Source organism: Rhinolophus sinicus, chromosome 16, assembly GCF_057876585.1.
Source record: "Rhinolophus sinicus isolate RSI-liver-muscle chromosome 16, RSI-T2T, whole genome shotgun sequence".
In the NCBI taxonomy this organism is placed as follows: Eukaryota; Metazoa; Chordata; class Mammalia; order Chiroptera; family Rhinolophidae; genus Rhinolophus; species Rhinolophus sinicus.
This window is the reverse complement of record NC_142516.1, coordinates 46514818-46536322: the sequence shown is the minus strand read 5'-3', so window position 1 is coordinate 46536322 and position 21505 is coordinate 46514818. Positions and strand designations below refer to the sequence as shown.

The window sequence follows — 21505 nt, the reverse complement described above, 5'->3', positions numbered from 1 at the left end:
TACCTGGATCTGTGCTTCTCCCCTGCTTTGTACCCTAGACGCTTGATGGGATCCCCACTTGTCAATGTACCTGTGTGCCGCTATCTACCTTGATGACCTAGCAAGGGTGCAAGGCCTCCACAAAAAGCATGCGGTGAGTGTATGGGATCCTGGCTCCTCCAGCATCCCTGAGGTCCTGACCCACTCTTCAACTCCACTTTGCTGAGGCCAGGTGACTGTCCATGAGCCTCCCCGGACCTCCCCAGCAGGGCCATTCACACAAGTAGCACCTCATGAGCTTTGGAGAAAGGGACCCCTCCAGGCACGTAAATTACAAAAGGGGGCCCCTTCTGGGATGGCCAGTTAGAACAAATCAACCTTTCCTCAGGCAGCTTGTAAGGCACAGGGCTTGCCTAAGAGAGCCCTGGCTCAGTTTTAACTCCACTGGCACCCCCTCAGCTGGGTGTATAACTTACATAGTCACACCTAGCTCTCCTCCTAACACTGCTGACTGACTGTCTCAGCTGCCACCGGGGCCTAGCATAGTGACATGCTTTGCTTATTTGGACAGGTCTTGTCTCTGAATTTGACCTGCATTTGTTCCTTGTCCACACTTCTCCCATCTCCTTCAGCTTTCAGATCACTCCTACTTAGGGTCTCATTTGTAACCTGATGGTGTAAAGAAAGTAATGCTACAGCTTATAAAAAACTAAGAAGGTAACACTAATTGCATAACATTTACACATTCTATCAAATAGTATAATCAAATTCAATTTTAATACAACGAAACCTACAACCCATTGGTTATAGTGCTTTGTTACATTCAGTTACTACTGATCTCTGCATAGATTCTCTAGTCTTTTCTACTTTTTTTTTTCCAAAATGTGTTTACCTCAGGATAATACTGTGTATTCTCTTTCCAAAGACAGTTGAAGACTCTTAGAAGCGAGTTTCCTAATATAATTTTGACTTTAAGCCTATACCACAATTTATCATTCCAGACTTCGCTGTGAAAAAGATGAAGGCATGAAAGTTGACTGCCTATACAGCAGTAGTTCCTGAAAAGTTAAACCAGAAAAGAGAGGATAGAAAAACAAGTCGTGGTCTAATAAGTCAAATATCCCAATTCTCGGAGGAAGGTGGCTATAGCAAGGAAATCCCACTTGGGATAGGCGCAGAGAAAAGACTAGAGGAGAGGAAAGCCATTTGGACAAATTGAGTCACATGACACTGAACTTCTGAAAACTTATCTAGCCAAAGAGAATCCTTTCTTATTTAGAATTGTAGGCTTTGGAAGTTCCATCAGTTAAATACAAGTTCCCCCGATGGGACATACAATTACCACAAAGTTTGAGCCTGCCAGGAAGGCTTGCATGTTATTTTGTGAAAATAAATTGCATTTTATTTTGTGAGTTGGGGACAGTAGATTATTTTCATAATTCTAGCGTATTTCAGGCACTTAGTGATATGGGGAGCATCGCTGTTTTTACAATGTTACCTTTCACAGTTAAAACAAATGTGTACACAACAAATGGCACAGAACACGTAAAAAACTGAGAGAATTTTAGTGTAACCATCGGGTATATATTATGTGTTCCAAATATATCTAAATACATACATATCAAGAGACAATGAATGAATACATACATAAAATTAAAAACAGATTAAAGTTTTATCAAGATGGTTACGCATGATGCTTTAGTTTAGACAATGTCAGTTCCCTTGAAAGGCCTTCACATGGTCATCTGTGCTCAGATCAAAGCCTGATTTTATTTCTTTTATTTCTCCAGCTACCAAAAATACCTTAGTAAATAGAAACAATTTCTCTAGTGTGCTTTTCCTCCTGAGAGTATTGTATAAATGATGTAGAAAAAGTTTGGAGAGAAAAGCTTATTTGTATTCACAAACCCCAGATGGGGTTGAATTTTTCAGGCATGATAAATGAGATAGAGCCCATCAATTAATTGTGTGATCACTTCTTCTGCCTTCAGTTGTCCTCTAGACAACTTTCTCTAATTCTAACCACTGGCCCAGTAGCCATAACGATCGGTGTTCGAAACTTGCTCAAGTTTTTATAATATTATTATCTGGTGTACTTAAAGTTATTTACTTTCAACACACTTCCTAGGAGGCGTGACAGTGGGAAAAGTAGCTTACTTACTTGTGTTTATCTTCTGGAGTGAAATATGCTTTTCCAACTGTCTTCTGAGCTTCACCTCTGCGCCATACTTTCCAGTGGTCCCGTTGTCAGCCAGAATGAAGTGGGAATGCATGCTGTTGAGAACAGTCAGCTTGCTCATGGGATTGGACATGGTCTGATATGGCCGGACAACCTGCAGAAGTTCAACAGGAAGAGGCAGAAGTCAGAGAAAAGAAAGCAAAATATAAAAAGGAGCACCAGATAGAAAGGACAGAGAGAGAGAGAGAGAGAGAAGGAAAATCAATTATTTGGTACAGTGAAAGTATAGTCTACTTCCTCTTCCTAATACTGCTTTGCATAGAAGCAAAATTTATGGTAAATGTTCTATTCAAAGCAAGATTATGCTTAAAGAATTATATATCTGTTAATTTACTTGTTTACTGAATTCATACAGAAACTAGAGTTTGTGTTTTCATTGTACACAAAAAGCTGCTATGTGAACAACAGATTCACTTTGAAGTTGATCTTTTATTTGTTGATGGACTGGAAATAATGTCTAAGTTTAGTTATTTGTTTCTTTCTTTTTCTTCTCCGTCACGTCCGTACTGTAATAGGCACAGCAGAACGATCATTCTGGAGAATGGTGGGGGCTGGGAGGTGATCTTTTCTGTCAAGCCCATTCAGTAATCTGAAATCCTGTTATTTTAAATCAGCACTGTTCTCATGAGATACCTTACTTAAGTCGAAATGTTCGATGTAAAGTAACCGTCTCATGAGACAAATATGAATCAGGCTCAAAATGATCGTCACTATCTTCTTTTTGCTGTTGTTATTGTTATTTTAATTTCATGGTGAATTACACTACCTAAAACAGTATAAGTCGAAGTGCAGTTCTTAGATTTTCGATATAAAGAGAAAAGCAAACCCTATTGTGAGTGAGCTGCTTTATACACATTATCTATATTCCTTGCAACAATCCTGCAAGGTAGATGCTGTTATGTTTATGTCATGGATGAAGAAACTGGTAAAGTAGGTTTTGTAAGAGTTCCCTTCACACAGAACCAGAATTCACACCGAGGACTGACTGATTCCAAAAATTGTGCTTATTCGCCATTCCCATACGACCAACTTAGACACAATGGAAATAAGAAGGTGTGTTGGAAATCTGCTCCTAAAATATTTAGGTAGAAACTTCACTCAAGACTATGAAAAGGAACATTCATTATTGCACAGCCCCAGTACAGTTATCCCTGCACTGAATCATCGAAATTGACAGCACAGAAATAAATTCTTTCTGTGCCTATGTGCAGTGTGTGGTGTGAAGTGACTCTGACAGTTAGATGCCCCTGTTCATTCTCAGTACGTAATAACACACCATGAAAAACTATAGAAAGATCGTGTACTTTGTTAGAGGAATTACAAAGGATTTAGTAAGGACAATCTTCAATAAAGATCTCATGAAAGTCATTTTTTAGACCTTGATGCTGATTTCGAAACCCTGCATCTCTATGTGTCTGGCAAACAGAATCTCAATACATACTGAATGAATGAATAGGACAACTCAAGACAGACATGCTTTTGTTCAAAATTGGAAAACAAAAAAAACAAAACAAAAAAGACAACTTTCTTTTTCTGAATGGTTCGAGAATTGATCTAATCTAAATTTAAAATGTATAATTCTGAAATTTTGAAATGTCCTTTATTCTTTTAATATATGTGTTATTTGTTAATGTAGCATTAATATAACATTAATTCATAGCTTCATTTGAATTGGCTCTGATTGGTAAAGGAAGCCCATAACTTTTTGATTATTGTTTCCAGTAATCTCATGGAGCGGTTTTCAATTACTCCTTTGTCTAGTTTAATGAATGAGAGTCCCCAAAACACAGAGACAGTGGTTGGCTAACTCCAACCCAAGTTCTTTATCAGTGGAAGAGTAGGTTGCTTGTGGTTGAAATTCCCATTTTGTTGTTACTCATTTTTTATCATAAAACATTCATTCTACAGCAGGGTGGAAGTTAATAAATATTAATGCTTTGTTGAAAGAGGCTTAGCAGAAAGACTTTCTCCTATTCTTAAAGTGCCTCTGCATTGTGGTTTTGGACAAAAGAAAATGCTTTAGTTACTGTTCTCTTTTCTAACAGTAGGCTCCTTGCCAAGAAGGAGGAAGACCCAAAACAGTTCCACGAGCAGCAGGTGACAATGGATTTTCTAGAGGTTAATCTCGGTGTGACAGTGAATGCAGACATTTGTTCTAGCTGAGACATGAGCACGTTTTCTAATTCCTGGGAACCTAATAAAAGAGCATTAGTGAAAGTGACATTTTCAAATGAAGAAAGGCATGGAAATGACTCTGGGCCAAGCTGAAGTACATAACCCAATCTGAGAATAAAATAACATAATTCAATCATCAGACTATAGTCTATATATCTATTCCCTCCCCTACCAGATTCTAAGGACATCGCTTTCTTTTCTTGTGACACATGGCACATCGTCTTTGGGAACACTGTACATTTGAATCAGTCATGACAAGAAGCTCAAGTTTACGGTATCATTCATAAATTTTAATTCCCCCTTCTTACTGCTCTCCATTTCTTTTGATCTTATGTGAGGGTAAGTTAAAAGTGGTCATATTTTGGCAGAAATTTTGTCTGCTGAATAATAGGGGATATAAATCTGAAAATAATTAAAATGTCCTAATTTATTTTCTAATCATCATTGGATGAAGATATGCTGAATCTTGGAATAATTCTTAACATACGAGCCGGAAATCTGTTTCAATCCCAGTTCTGCCAATGGCTGTGTGAATCTGAGTCTCATATTTTTAACCTTTAGAAGGGAAATATAAAACCGCTTACCTCAGATGAGATTATATGTGCAAAGTACCTGGCACCATGCCTGACTCCTAGAAGCAATCGATAAATTTGAATTCCTTCTCAAGCTCTCTTTTATTTTACCAACGCTAAACTGATTTTCTAATTGCAAACTAGTGACCAATGTGAAATGATAGGAGACAAAGCACTGATTTTTGTTTTACAAGGGATTTAAATTAAGTAATGTAAGTACAAAAAAAAAAGAAGAAGAAGGAAATTAGTAATCACTTGGCAAAATATGCAAAGTGTTTTTTCTTTGCTGTGTTCTCCCAAGCCATTTCAGAGGGTGATGCCCTCGAACTATTTGTTGATTAACTACAAAGTAGGAAATAACTTTCCAAGTACTTCACAGGAATGCAATTTGGTCTAACTTCCCTATAAAATCCACTTGACATTCTTCATTACAAACATACTAGCAATTTGTTTTTGTTTGAGTTACAATTTGCATATCTACAAAAGATTTACTGATCTTCCTCTTATATTTTTCAAATAAAAAAAAATAACACCTTTGCAGCCCATGAATACAAATTAATTTTTTCCTCTGACAAAATGTTGGAGATAATGCACCCACTTTCACTATTAAGAGTTCATAAAACGAGGACTTTTTGAAAGAGTGTGTGTGTGTGTGTGTGTGTGTGCGCGCGCACACACAAGCATGCACAGTAAGAACAACTGGGACATCTTCATGACTTGCAGGTATATTAGATTTCTCTACCATGTTTCTCAGCCAGTGTTTCCTAACAAAGTCAAGCCCGAATGACCTACAGCATCCACTGGATGTAATGGATCACCTTCTCTCCTAAGAATAAAGGATGACCCAGGTTATGTACCATTCTTGAGAGAATTGAGAAGAGAGTCATTCAGATAACTTTTTTGTGCTTTGTAGTTCAGATGAGGAACCTGGATTGAGAAAGGCTGGTGGCATCTGAAAGGCCTACATATTAAGTGATCTTTTGTGATTTGTGACTATAGTAGTATCTAGACCCAGCAGGGAAATTTGCTTAGAAATGGGTTTTAGACAAGTAATACTTCTTGGGTATCATGGGCCAGAATACCACAGACATTTTGCTTCTCTTTCTTGTCCCTCAAGGGTAAATGAGAGACTTCTTCATTCATTAACCCATTGTACACCACGTTGAACTAGCTGGTTGGTAAAATTCTGGTTCCAAGGCTTTTGTATACCTTGATTCTGAAACAAGGAGGCAACAAAGTGGGAGCTGTTTAAGGGCCAACAGAGATGAAGGTCCTTTATATCTTTATATAAGGCATTTGTAGAGTCATTATCATTGCCAGGAAAGGATTGATCCAGAGAGACACTGTGGAAAAACTGAACGTGCTTCATAGGCTGGTGCCAGAGTGCTGCATTTCTTTTCCCTGGAGGGGCTCACATGGATCATTCGGGAGCTGATCTTAAACATCCCCTTGAGTTTTCCTAGCAAACATCATGGATGTTCTGGTCTCACCCAGGAGTACAGAGCAGGGAATCAGGAGATGGGGGTTCTATTTCTAGGTCCTCCGTTTAGTACTATCTGTGGCCTTGAACAAGTCTGAATTCATTCATTCCTTTGTGTACTCACTCATTAAGAATGTCTTGAGAAAATGAATGTGATAAATGCTATAGCGCTGGCTTGAGGAGACATATACTCCCATGTCTAGGTAATGTCTCACAATAAATGTTCAAAATATATTTATTGAAAGAAACTTTTTGGATGGTAGCTGTCTCATCTATGAAGTAGAGGACTAGACTGTGGTTTCCGAAGGCTTTCTACTTCTAAAATTGAATCTGGTCAGCCTGTGTTAAAGCGTACATTTGCTTTTTCCAAGTTAATGCAGAACAATGACCGTCCATGTGTGTTGGCTACAATGAAAAGTAGTTCTCTCATGTTCTGGGGTCTCTTCCATTTTGTGGTGCTTTCGACAATGCAAGAGCAGTTTGGTCATCTGTGGCGCCTTTCCTGAATGGAACTGAATTGAGCTAAATCAGGTTTTTGAATGATCAATTACAGGCCTACAGGTTAATAATCCCAGACCTTATTAACTACCAGGGGTGCCAAAAAAATGTATACACATGACTTGTACGCATCTCTTCTTATTGGTATATATTGAGGATTACAATTTTAATAGTTTTTTTCTTTCTTAATATATGTACATATATATATATATATATATATATATATATATATATATATATATATATATATATATATATATATATATCTCTTTTGGCACCCTCTGTAGTAAGGTGTGTATTAGTGTGGCCCAGGCAAGTAGCAGGGCAGGGGATGTGCATCCACAGAGTCATTCTTTCCCTCCCAATAGCACTATGATTTTAATTTAGGCATGAAGAAAATTAGCATCCATTGACCACTTACTGCATTCCAGGCACTGAGATCACACTTTTACATGCATTAATCCATTTCATGCTTAGTTTCTAGGTAAAACTATAGAGGCTTAGAGACGTGAAGTGTCTTGGCTAAATTTGCTCCACTAACACTCTTCCCTCTCAACCCCATGTAGATCTTAAATTCCTTTATAGGTCAAAAGACATTTAGAGGGAAGACAGAGGACCCAGACTGATTATAAAATTTATAAAGGTATGATTTTGCTGCTGGACATTTTTGCCACTGGCGTAGCTAAGCATTAAAGTCCTTCTGACTGTTTATCAGGTTATTTCCAGATGAGTCCTCTAGAGCTGTATAGTATACAGAGGTCAGGAAAGGCACCAGCAGGCAGCAGAATGGGGTGTATGCTTTGGAGAGAGAGAAATAAAGGAGTGGTGAGGTTCTCTTCGGATCAGGTTTGCATTTCTGTGAGAGAAGAGAGGCTACCGCTGGGAAGTGGGAAGCAACCTCTTTGTTCGATATAAAGAAACATGGGGACTGAGGGAATGCAAAGGGAAAAAAAAAAAGAAAGAAAGGCACTGTGTCTTTATAATCACAGAGAGGCCTGTGCTAGCAGGGACACTGGCTTGTTATTTCCTATTCAGGCAGCTCAGCTGTAAGTCTAGGTAGAGAGCAGGGTCATATTGAATCCCAGATGCTGCCTCTCAGCTTAGCAACCCAAACAAGAAAGCAGCAAACCCAGGGATCCATCTCCAAAGAGGGCCTACATATCTCACTTATGTGACTCCCACCAAAATCCACAGGAAGAACAATTATATCTTTCTGCAGCACTTTGAAAACGTGCCCTTCAGATTGTGGGCTGTAGAGGTGACCCATCCTCATCTCTGGCTTTGCGCTGGAGTAAGCTCACCCACCTCTGTCCTGACTGAGGGGAACTATGTACCATTCAGGTACAGGGCTCACTGGCAGTGGGAAAAGGTCCTCAAGTTCTAAACAGGGTTACATGCTTTAGACATCACCATGTGTCAGTGGGGTGATTTGAAAATATGTTCAAATTCTTTGAAAAGCTTCCCTTAGTCTGGGCTGGATTTAGTGACTCACTTCTAAGAAACCGAATAAACTAGAAGTGATGGTATATGACTTCTAAAACTAGGTTATAACAGAAGTCCTCTTAGGTCTCTCTTGGGTCACTTACCCTGGGGGAAGTCAGCTTCCATGTTCATAAAGCAGCCTTTTGGAGAGGTTCACATGGCAAGGAACTCCTAACCAACAGCCATGTGACTGAGTCATCTAAAAAGTGGGCACAGTAGCTCCATTCAGCCTTTCCGATGATGCGGTTTCAACTGACATCTTGACTGTGACCTTAAGAGAGATCCAAGCCACAACCACCCAGATAAGCCACTCATAAATTCCTGACCCACAGAAACTGTGAGACAATAAGTGGTATTTTTAAGCCATTAAGTTTTGAAGTAATTTGTTACACAGTGATAGATAACTAATATAGTAGTGTATTATTATCTTCTTTGAGGCTTTGAATATATCCTCTCCCTTCTATTCTGGATTGGCTGAGGCAGCATAATTTCAGGATCTCTAGTTCCCCCTGCCGCCCCCCACCCCACGGCCTCCCATCCTCTGTGCTGCCTGGCATTCCTTCCCTGGGTTCTAAACAGTTCTGGTTTCTGTTCTCCACTGGGGCTGTGACTACTGTCCTCCAGTCTCCTCACATGTCTGACCTAAACACCATCCTTCTTCACGTAGCAGACGATCTGACTCCTGTGCCTACACACTTGCCAACTGGGTAACCCAGATCAGGTTACTTACCCTCTGTGTCTCAGTGTCTCCATGTGTAAATGGAGATTAATAATGATTACAACCACCTCACTGGGGTGTCATACGGATGAGGTGAGATGGAAAACTCATAGAACAATGAACACATGAACTTAAATAAATGGTCAGCTATTATTATTATGGAGAAATAGTGCTGCATAATAGGTAAGGATATGGTCTTGGGAGCTAGCTGGCCTAGGTTTAAACCCCAGCTATGTGCATCGTTTGTCATGTAATATTGGGCAAGTTACTTTACTTCTTTGTGGTTGGTTTTACCATCAGTAAAATGGGAAGGATGTTGGCGATACTGAAAATAACAACTTCTTAGTGCCATTATGAGTATTAAATGGCTATCTCTATAAAAATGCTGATACTTATTAAGCTCTACAAAAGTGTTGATGCTATTATTGTTATAATTTCGGTGATAAATGATACACCTCTAGACTAAAACTTCAATATCCCGCCACCAACCCTTTATATACATATTCTTCTTCTCTTTGAGTTATAAGGGTGTGGATGGGTAATCTCCCCTTTTAGCTGTGGACATCTTCACATCAGGGCCACTCTAGGACTTATTTTATCAATTATCTCCTCTCTATCTTTAGTTCCCTTTGTACCATAAACATATAAACAAACTCAGGCCTCTCCTATCTTGATGAAAAATACAACCTTCAATGTATGGCTCCCTTTGGCTACTCATATCTCTTCTCATCACAGTCAAAGCTGTAAATGTAGTTCCTATTTTGCATCTCTACTTCTCCTTCCTCAACCCATTGAAATGGGAGCTTGAGCCTTCATCATTCTTCTGAAACAGCGTGGACCAGTGATACCAAATGGTTTGTCTTGATAAATTGGATGAACATTCCAAGTCCTTACCTTCCTTAGTTTCCCAATTCTACTTGGTGTTGCCCTCCACGTCATCCTTCTGGAGCACCCTTTTCCCTTGGCTTTCATAACACCCTCTAGTTTTGCTCCTACCTTTAAGCCCTTCTTTTGGTCTATTTTGCAGATTGATTTCCCTCTGCTCAGCCATAGAATGTTGGAAGAGCCTCAGGATCCAGGTGTAGGCTCTCCTTTTCCTTACCCTACACACTCTCCCGTGGTGATCCCATCCACCATAATGGCTTTTCATCTATAAGCAGGTGCCTTCTGAATCTAAGTGTGTAGCCAGATCTTGGTCCTGAGCTTCTGCCTTATATACTCACTGACCACCTGGACATTTTTACATAGATATCTCAAAGGAACTTTGAAATCAGTATGTCCGAACTGACTTTTGTATCCCCGTGGCAACCTTGTGGTTACCGATGTTGTTTTCTTTCTTTTTTTCTTTTTTTAAATTTATTGGGGTGACTGTTGCTTTCTAATCCCCTTCCCTTCTCCCTCATCCCACCCCCCTTCCCATCTAGCAACTCTCAGTTTTTCCTCTATATCTCTGAGGGGTATAAATGATAAATGTCTAACTATTACATTGTTTTGTACACCTAAAACTAACAAAAAAATCAATATGTTCATATCCAAACAACACTCTCTTTACCAAAACTGCACTCCCTATGTAAGTGAATGTAGCCTAGACCTTGAGTATGGTCCAGGGTCAGCTAGCATTGGATCCTGTATAAATACAACAGACTTAGGTGGGTCACCTTGACTCTGACCTTTTCCTCTCACATCTCCTGGATACATCTTATCTAACCTAATCATGGAAATCCAATAATCTCCATACAAGGACCACTTCTGGTAAGTTTTCTTAGCTTACAATATGAAGTCATATTTGGCTTGTCTTAGAAATAAATGATATATGTACTTAGTTAATAACTATACCAGAATTATCATTTGTGTTATTAAACTTGATTTTTCTTGGCTTGTGATATAAAGATGACATCAAAAGAACACTTTCCACTTTAATATAAGAACTCTTAAAGATTATAAAATTCTGAGAATAAATCTATAATTTAAGAAAAGTAGAATATAGCCTCGAATGTCAAGATAATTTGATAATCACATAAGATGATATGTTGGAAATCTACCCAAACACAATTTTCATCCTCAAGTTAAAATGAAAAGTGCTTTTTCTTGTGCTCATATCTGGATTTTTAATTTGACATGTGTGTTGTTAACCTAGATTTGGGAAAAAAGAAATTATAAAGGCTTCAAAAATTGTTCAATTACCTGAAACAATTCTGGTAAGATTGTTTTCTAAAGGAATCTAAATATAAAATGAGTCATATAAAAATTTAAATTCACTGGAAGTTCTTTCTTGACTTTACACTGGTGACACTTTCATAATCATTTATCCAGGATGAGATTCTCTAGGGACAAAGAAAATGACTCTGGTCATTCTCATTGAGTCTATTTTTGAGTTCAATTTATAGGCATAAAATATTTGCCAATATCTCAACTAACAATAGAATATAATATCATTAAACATTTTCTATCTTACTTGGCATACTACTAGTTAATAGTATGGGCTTCAGAGACAGTGAATCTTGATTCTAATACATATTTAGTTGTCTTACTATAAAAATGGACAATATATACCTCATAAGGCTAATATATGCCGTCACAGAAAGCATTCTCAAATAAGAGTAAATTATAATTACTATTATTATGATTATGTTCACAGAAATTTCATGAAGATAGACAGAGCAAGTGGTTTCATAGTCCACTTAGAGATGAAGAAATAAAATCTTATGGAGTTTAAATGATATGTCAATGCTTCATGTTCATGCAAAATATTACATCAGTGGTTAACAAGAAACAAAGAAAAACAATTCAATCCCTATTTTTGAGGAGTTTTTAGTCAAGTTGGGGAAGAAGACAGCTCTGAGACAATTGCAATCAAAGATATGCCATTATGGGTCCAAGTAGTTAGAAAAAGCATCTTGGTGGAGATGAGTCGTGAAGTTAGTTTGAAGTGCAGGACTTTGGGGTGTAGTAGAAGAAAGAGGCAGTAAGAATCGCAGAGGTGGGGTTAACCTCAAACGCTGAACAATACACATTTACATGTCTAATGTCAGGACAAAAAATTAATACTATCTCAGTTCTCATGACATTATTCCTCACCAAAGTCTGTTGTATAGCTCCTTTCATTGAGAAAAAAAGGGTTTGGTGAAATGGAATAGAAGATACTCAAATTTTAAAAAATCAAGGCTAGTTCTATCACTCAGTTGGGTAGATCATGCATTTTCAAAGGGTTTAGAGAAAGGCCTGTTTTCATTCGACACTTTGCCCCTATATCCAAAACACAGAGGTTTAACCATCCACCTCCATCTTGAGTTGCTAAATAAGAAAATAATTTTATATTCAGATGTTTGGGTAAAAAAAAAAAATGTCCTCACTATAGTCACTATAGTATGATCAAACTTGGGAATCTAATTAGGGATGAAGTTTTGGGAGATTTGTGAACTAGGTAAGGTTTATCATAGCATTTTTTCCATAATGTTTGTTTTCCTTGTAGCCTGAATTGCATCATGCCCGATCCAACTTCATCAGCATTTACTGAGTACCTACTATGTGTGAGGCTCTAATTTGAGCTCTGAGATACAAGAATACATGTCTTGTATCGTTAAAGTCTAACTTAATGTTAACTAAGAGATAAGACTTGAGGGGAGGAAAATGCTTCCAAATATCTAGAAACAGACTTAGAGCAAGTTAATCTTTCTTCTTTATGTTTCGAACAGTTTTACCTTTATAATACCATTCCAAATGGGTTTTTCATATTCTAAGATGAATAGCAACTAGCAATTGCTGTGTCGACTACTTCTATCAATAAAATAACTCTTCTGGTATCTGAATGCTCAGCTTCTACAAATGCTCATTTGAGAGCCAGTTCTACAGAAATAAAATAATCTATATTTTCTATCAGTTTGGAAATAAATCTGTAATAAAGTATCAGGCATAGGAAATGGAGCCTTTCTTTTATCCCTATATTTTTTATTTATTTCAAGCACATTTCCTAGGTTTCCCTTGACATTTATTTTGTGTCACTTCAATCTTATTCTTGAATACAGACATAGACTTGACCAAAATGCAACTATTCTATTTCTTTTAAATGATTGCATTTTGACAGAATTCTGAAGTGTTAAAGATTTTTTGCAATACATTAGTTTATTTCCTCTGCTACCTGATGTCTGATGTAACCAGATTTATTTTTGATATTTATGACATGTCTGTTTGATTATATAACGTAGAAGAAAAAGGATAGAAGGCACTTTGTTAAACTAGCTATGAAAACTGTTATAACTGCTTAAGAAGCTTACCAGACAAAACTTCTGTTTTGTGAAGGGGGGGATTTTCACCAGTGACCACTGACATTTTATTCAAATACTACTTTTTTATGACAACCTAGCATCATATTCCTTTTTAATGATCAGATTACAATACTAAACACATATGAAACTTTCCTTCATACTGTGTCATAAGTCCTGTCCACCAAATAATTTTGCTCCAAATAATTTACAACTTGAGAAACAAACTGTATTATTACACAAGAGCCTGAGAAATTCTATGCATAATCCAATTCCCCAATTGTGGGGAAAAATGTACCAGCATGGTTGAAATTCAACAGATCTTTGTAAAATATTAACTGAAAAAACTAAAATACAATTGTTTTTCCTGTCCTCTCTCCAACCTGCCTATATCATTTCCGTTTCTTGATGGTCTCTCTGCAGGTTCCCTTGGATTCTGGTTAACTATGGCTTACCTTTATTAGACTCCTGTTAGCAGGGACCAGTGAATATGTACATTTTACTGTACATACAAGTAGATATTTCTGTCCTCTGGGCTGGAATCAAGACCATTTTTCTTTGGAAAGTCAGACAATGTAACTAAGTCTTATTGGAAGAAGCACATATACATGTAAGTTCGTACTGGCATACAATTGGGAAGAAATATGGGGAGAAAGAAAAGAAGAGGAAAGAAGAGCATGAGAGCTGGTGAAATTAGAGAAATAGTTTGAGGATAATGAATCAGGGATGATTCTTTCAACACAGCAAGACAAATAAATGTAATATAGGTATGATGTTTCTGCAATCATACAGGATTTACAAGGTGAACATACAACATGATGCAAAAAGGCAATATTGGCATCTCTGAAAGTGTTTAGGCAATAGATAATTACTTGATTACTCTCTCTTGAATAAAGAAAGCATCAGCTTCCATTTACTTATAGTTCATTTGAACGAGAAAGTTCCAAAATGGTTTTTCTCCCCTATAAAACTGAATAATGACTTACGTTTACAATAGATATCCTATAACTAACAACATTTAAAAATACTTCTGAATCATCACAACATTTTAGATAATTAATTCATTTGTTAATAAAATGCACTGAAAAATGCTTTTGGTATTAGGGGCATTTTAGCATATTCTAATTCTTTAAGAAATATGTTTGTTCTAAGTCACAATCAACATACACTTAAAAGGCAACTTAGAATCTAAGGGAAGTATTAACCCAAGTATACTCCATCAAAGACTTGTCCCAGACACTGGAAAGATTAGCAAAGTTACCTTTCCTGTCAGTTCTGATTACATAACACTTTGGGAATTGCTGCTTGAGATATTCAATGAGTGTGCGATATAAAACAGCCAGTAAATTTCAGTTAAGAGCATATTACACTGACAAAATTAATATCTCATTCCTTACTCTGTATATTCTGGATAAATTAGTGTGTCTACATGTAATTTTGTAGCATTGATATGGACATTTCTTATTACTTAAAATAAAGGCCCTGAAGGATTCAGAGACTATTTGTTTACTGTTTGAGTTTTATGATATTTGATTTTTTAATTCAAAGTATTTTGTATTAAATTAGAAAACGTTGTATATGTTATGTTGCACTGAAATAAGATGGTTTCACTGTATTGCAAGACAATAGAGTAAGCAGTTTAAGACCAGTTAATTCTCAAGCTCTTATTTTTTTCCTCTTTTGATTTTTTTTGGCTCAGACAGACCTCATGGTACTTGGAAAAAAGCACTTAGCACATTTGTTATACTCCATGGAAGGCCCGGATTGGGAAGGTAGGGCAGTTGATCTGATGTAGAGAAGCAATGATAAATAATTGCTAAAATTATTGGGGAAATAATAAGTAAATAAAGTACAGCAATCTGTATTACATAGTTTATCTATAATTCCTATCAATGGAATTTTGAGGCATATTATATAGGAGGAAAACTCTGGTGATTAGTAAGAAAGAAAAACCCTCTAAGGGAGGTTGGGAATGACCTGTTTGTGGTTTCAAAAAAAGGAAAAGAGTCCCCTGGAAGGGACAGAAATAAGATGATGAGTCAGAAAAAAATAAGACCAAGTTCTCATTAACAAAATTGTTGATTAAGAGTTCAGTGTATGGCTCTGTCCATCTGAATAGGAAAGAGAGGTTTAGCATCCTGCTGAGTTTGTTCAAGGGTTTCTGAATAGTTCCAGAGAAGGAAATAAAGAACCCAACTGTGCCTACTGCTCCTCCAAGCATTTAGTGAAAGAAAGGCCAACCAGAGGAACCACAGGCTTGAATAGAAAGAATTTCCCTCTGTAGTGCTCCTGTCCTAGGTCAAGGGCATGCACATAATAAAGAAGCTGGAGCTCTGGGGTGAGGAGTGTCCTCATTTAATGTATCAGTCAATGAGTTCGTGTTAATTATAATGTAACCGTGCTAAGAGCACTTGCAAGATTTGATGGGCGAGAAAAGGCCACCGTTGGATTCAAACCAAGTGGGCAGTTGAGAAGCCTTCTTTCAGACCTGTCTTGTTGTCAGAAGTGGCACTGGAGTTTTCACAGTTAGGTTATGGAAAATAAATAGTCTCCCAATAAACTATTACTAAGGTAAGCTTCACTTTGGTAGGTGGGCACAACAAGAGTACTATACTATGCATATTTTGAACTTGAATTTTATTTTACTATTTTGATATTGCCTCTATGAGAAGTCACATGCATGGGCTGCTCCCAGGACTTACATCTCTGCCAATCAGGTCCTCCTGGTTTTCCACAATTCCCCAGGGGGCGATACCTATGGTACAGATCTTCCCTCGAGACTTGGAGGCATGATCCTTCAAGGCATCTCCAACGTGACGAATAACACCTACGAGGAAAAAGAGAACTATTACTCTTGGCTTCTAAAATAATTGCTTTCTGTTGTTCTAAAATAAATGGTGATAACTGTTTCTCCTATGACTAAATGTATCAAATATAAAAATTTGACACATTTCTACACAAAGTGCATGTGTTTATGAGAATATAACCTTGTGCCTCTAACGCCAGATACATTTGCCAAACCTGTATATTAACTCCAGCAATGCATTTCTTATCCTATTTTGTATAAAAAAATAAAAAAGCATCTAATGTCCATTAAAAAAAGACATAATTCTTTAAACTTAGGAAATCTTTTTCTTGTATTATAAGCACAATAATGGGCTGGCATGACTAAGAACCAATTCCATGACTGTATCCTATAAAAAGCATGACATATGTCACATTAAATCAACACCGCAGTTTGTGTAAGAGTTAGGGTCATTCAAATAGAGTAGTTGTAGGTCAGATTTTTGTCAACTTTGATTTCATCTTTCTATTTATGAGCACATAATATGGAGACCTTCCTTTTAAAGAAAATGTTGGCATATTCTGCAGAAAAATTATGTTAAAAATACCTTTTTATCTTTATCACTCAAGTTGTTTTCTGTCATCATGGACTTCCCCATCACCATGGCCTTTCTCACCATAGTTAAAAGTGAGAAAATTCCGTTTACAAGATGGTAGGAAACCTGTGTCTTACCTTTTCATAAACCACTTAAAGAAGATGCAATTTCTGATCTTTTAACCTCCCTCTCAAATGATTATTTTCATAGAAGATATGAAATACATTCTCTAAGAAAAGATGTTTCCACTTATCAAAATTCCACCCATTCCTCAAGGAAACATTCACACTTAGTGCCATCTCCTATATGAAAGCTAAATTGGATTTTATTTCTTTCAAGGTTGAACGGGATTGCAGTTTGTATATCTTGAATAGCTCAATATGTCACCTAACATATTCGGCTATGAATCATAACCACCATGAAGATGTCTCCTCTAATAGCAAAACACATTGAGTGGAAGGTTGGAGGGTCAGTGTCTTACCTTCCTTTGCTTCAGGGGCTAACACAGAGTAAGGGCTCAGAAAGTGTGTAACAAACTAACTAAACACACAAACACACCACAGTGTAATCATGGGACAGGCCCTAAATGTGTCAACAACTCACTTCTGAAATATTTATAAGCTCAAACAGAAAGAAACTCCTTTAAAAAAATCAAGTAATAAAATAGTGTAAATAGCCACTAAATCTATGTTGAGTTAATCTGGGAATGTTCAGGAGAATACCAATTTCACTCCCTAGCTTATCCATGGATCTTCTAAGTGAAAGTACTAGTTTTAAAAAATACAAGAAGTAAAGCTGTGAATATTAATGTTAACTTTTCCTATTTATATGCAAAACTCCTTTCAGGACTAGTCCTGACAAAGAGTTTAACTTCATGTTATGCCCTTCCACCTGCCACACTTCCATCTCATTCCATCTTACCTAACCTGAGCATGCCACCTTTAGAACCTCACTTTGGGTACTGCATTGAACACTAAACCAGGAGTGAAGCAGAGATGAACTCTTTGGTTTACAGTATTTATGCTGTAAATTCTTCTTTTGTTATTAGGTACCTTTCATAAAAGAAGACAAACAATAAACAATGTTCCAGTACGTAGAAACAGAAGATTGGTAAGAATTTCTTTTGAACCTTTAGAAATTTTGAGTTGGTTTCTAATATGAGGTGCCGGTTATGTCAGGAAAGTAAAATAGTGAATAATCACAGGCCAATACTGCTTGCTAAGCGGAGAGGGAAAGTTGAAGCCTAAAGCTTGAACAGTCACTGAAAGAAAGTTGCTCTGTAGATGTTTGATTACTACAGAATAAACAGTAAAGAGCTGAGTGAGCAGGTCATTCTAAGATCATGTACAGACTAAGTCAGAATTTCACGTAACAATGATGAACATGGATAATTTACAGAGTTCACTACTGAAATGGGCCTATGGAGTTGCGTACTGAATGTTCACAAACTCTTGGTATTGAGGAGAATTCTGAGCGCAGGTCTTGGTCAAACATCATCCAGATTGCAAACAAAAGAATAAACAACACTGAGATAACCTTTCCTTTAAAACCTGTTGGTCCAGGGATGTGTTCAGAATGTCCCACTAACTCTAAGTGTCTATATGTGCAGACTTTGACCTTGTAACAAGTTTGAATTAACTCACTGCAGTGTTACCTGTGGCACTTCAGACCCAGGCTTGGGAAATATGTTAAAACAATTTAGAGGCATCTATTCCATTATCTGTTACACATTAATTCTGCAGGTACACACTTAAGTATAGTAAGTGTGTTTGTAAGAACTGATTTGACAGCCTTCCTGTATTGCAATATAGGAACTTCTTTGGCAGGTAGAAAAAACTGTTTGGAATTCAGAGTGGGGTGTGTATTCTATTGGTACAGAGTAGATTTAATAAAATATTTGAAATAATAAACCAATAATACTCTAGGCTTTGCTGCCACAATGTATGTTCCTGATGGAAAGGACACTTTCCAAAAATTAAAGTTATTTGCATCAAACTTAAAATCACTTAAAGAACAGAGGCAGAACTTCTAATTTAGAGCAAAAGTTATTCCTTAAAGAGTTACTTGATGCTGATTTGGCAACTTGAGGTATTGAAAATATCCTGTGATGTTCCATTCATCACATTTAAAAATTCTAATATAGTCAAGTATTAAATATCCCAACCTATTTCTTATGTGTAAGTAATTCTTCTTGGTTGAGAAATAATAGTACAGTTATTATTTAGGTAAAGGAGGGAGAGAGCATTAGTGAGGGGAGAGATAACTAGTGAGTATAGACACACATGGGTAGGAGAAAGTGGGGGGAATACAAATATATTTAACCTGAGGAGAAAATTATCTTAAATATATTTAACCTGAGGAGAAAATTATCTTAGTCACCATATTTCCATGGCTGTATGTTGCCTTTCTCTGTCCTACTTCCAATTACCTGTGTTAACCCCTCCAGTGAATATCCATGCTCCAGTTGTCATGGCTGCTTTGATGAGACCTTTCCCAAAGACTTGCTTGAGTTTTGGTTGAAGTTCAAAGTTTTGCAGGCCCCCATGGACAGAGATAAGAAGTTTGGGAAGCTCCAACTGCCATTCCTTGGTCATCAGGTGGAGGAGGAGATCAGGTTTTGTATCGAAAGATACTCGCACATACTGGAAGAAGAACAGCCATCAGTTAGGGAGACAGGGCAGGGCTCGCTGGTGCTACTTATCTTTAGTGATTGCCATGATCTATGTAGTTACTTGAAGAAAATGTCTCATATGAACTCAGATTTTTGAAAAAGGCGCAAATCATCTGCTTGACCAAAAGAACCTTCATTAGACAAGGGGAGTCACCATTTTAAAAGATTTTCTTGAAATTGTGAATTACTACAAACTTTCGAATTATTTTATTTTTCCAAAATGTAGCACAAGCACAACTTTCCCCAGAATGAGTTCTTTGCTCAAAGAAAATTGCGTTTATAATTTACCAACTTTAACATTTGTGCAACAGTTCAAATGTTTCAACACATTTTCAATATAATTCATCCCTTTATAGCAACTGGACCTGACTATAACTGCTTTTATGATCCTATTTTTTGAGGTTTTGAAAAATTCTACAGTTCTACATTATATAATGAGAATTTTAAAATGAGGTAATGGCTGATTCTATTTATTTAAATCTATAATAACTGCATAGCAAATGTTTTCTTTATCTTTTAAAGAAGTGACAAAAAGCACGTTGATTAATCTTCCAGTATAGTTGAAAAAAATTAAAGTGTATAGCAGACACCAAGGTGTTACCAGATGCAACTGGAAATAAAGTTGTAAGTATATATAAATGAAATGCCATAAATACATATAATGCTAACCATATACATAGATACTCATTTAGGTCTCGGTTTAATTGCATAAAGAATTCCATCTCTAGCTGGAAACTGAAATATTGAGCAAATATATTTGAAAGCCTTTTGTCATGCATGGCTGAGCTGGCATGAAATGAGGGAATATTTAGATTCCTAAACAAAATTGAAGCTCCATCCTCAGGAGATAAGGAAATACCAAAGCAAGCTTTGGCTCTGGGAGTTTCTCCTAAACCCAGGAAGTCCTTGAATATATACTTTGGTGGCTTTATGCAGCATGGGTGAGTCTAATGGGGGGCTCCACATAAAGCTAGTACACTTCAAAGGGTTCTATTCTCAAGTGGAAGGAAGATAAAAATAAGTAAGTCTGCTCTCTCCCAAGAAGAGAGAAAGGGAACCAGCCTGCTCAATGTTGGTTCTCAGTGGATAGGAAAAAAAAAATCCCACTATGATTATTTATAAACAAAACAGATCCTCACACAGGTCTTGGTCCATATTCACACAATTAGCGTGGTTTGAGAAACATCAAACAGTATTTCATGTAAAATGGTTTTGGTGGGGTAATGGCTCCAGATAACTGGCAGAGGCAAATGAATATCCTCTGTGGAGGAATGTGTTGTCAATCCAAGTCTAATTACTTTCCATGGTAAAATAAGTATTTCATAGTCAAAACGTAAAATCATAAATTACACAAGAAAATAAAACACCATGAATGAGAAGAAAAAGAAGCAACAGACAGTAGAATAAAATCCTCAAAGATATTGAAATGATTGGACACAGAATATAAAATAGCTGTATGTAATATTAAAAGGAAAAGGAGAACACGTGAGTAAGGAACAAGAGATAATAAGGAATGACCATATGTATTTGAAAAATAATCAAAAACAGAACTTCTAGAAATTATAAGGTAATAATTTAAATGAAAAATACAATGGATAACTACAGATCAGACATGCTAATGATAAATCCAAAGAAATCAACCAGATGCAGCATTGATAGACAAAGGAATTGAAAACACAGAAGAACATTTGAGAACCTTGCAGGAGATAATCTGAATTCTAGATAGAAATAAAAGAGATAATGAAGAAGTAATACTTAAAGAGATACTGGCTGGGAATGTCTCAGAATTTTTGGAAGATACCAATTCTCAGATCTAGGAAGCTCAATAAATTCAAGCAGGATAAATAAAAAGATACCCCACCCACAGGCACTTCATAGAGAACCCCAAAAGGGGATGGGGTGGTGGTGGGGGGAGAGGAACCTTCAGAAGCAGCTAGAAAAAGACAGATAACCTACAAAGAAACAGTCAGCAGACAGAAGGCCTATTTCTGCACAGTAACAATGGCTGCCAGAAGCTAGCATCTCCAATGTGCCAAGAGAAATTATCTG

General features: G+C 36.9%; 1 protein-coding gene across 20 annotated transcripts in view; it reads right to left on the bottom strand.

Moving 5' to 3' along the window:
* Positions 1-21505, bottom strand: part of TRPM3 (transient receptor potential cation channel subfamily M member 3) — an 833246-nt gene that overhangs the window by 224632 nt on the left and 587109 nt on the right. For all 20 annotated transcript variants that reach the window (XM_074330560.2, XM_088793014.1, XM_074330550.2 and 17 more), the window contains 3 exons: positions 19214-19427; positions 16108-16232; positions 2141-2312 (listed from right to left, as the gene is read on the bottom strand). In XM_074330560.2, the coding sequence (XP_074186661.1) occupies positions 2141-2312; positions 16108-16232; positions 19214-19427 (511 nt within the window). The remainder of the gene's footprint in view (positions 1-2140; positions 2313-16107; positions 16233-19213; positions 19428-21505) is intronic.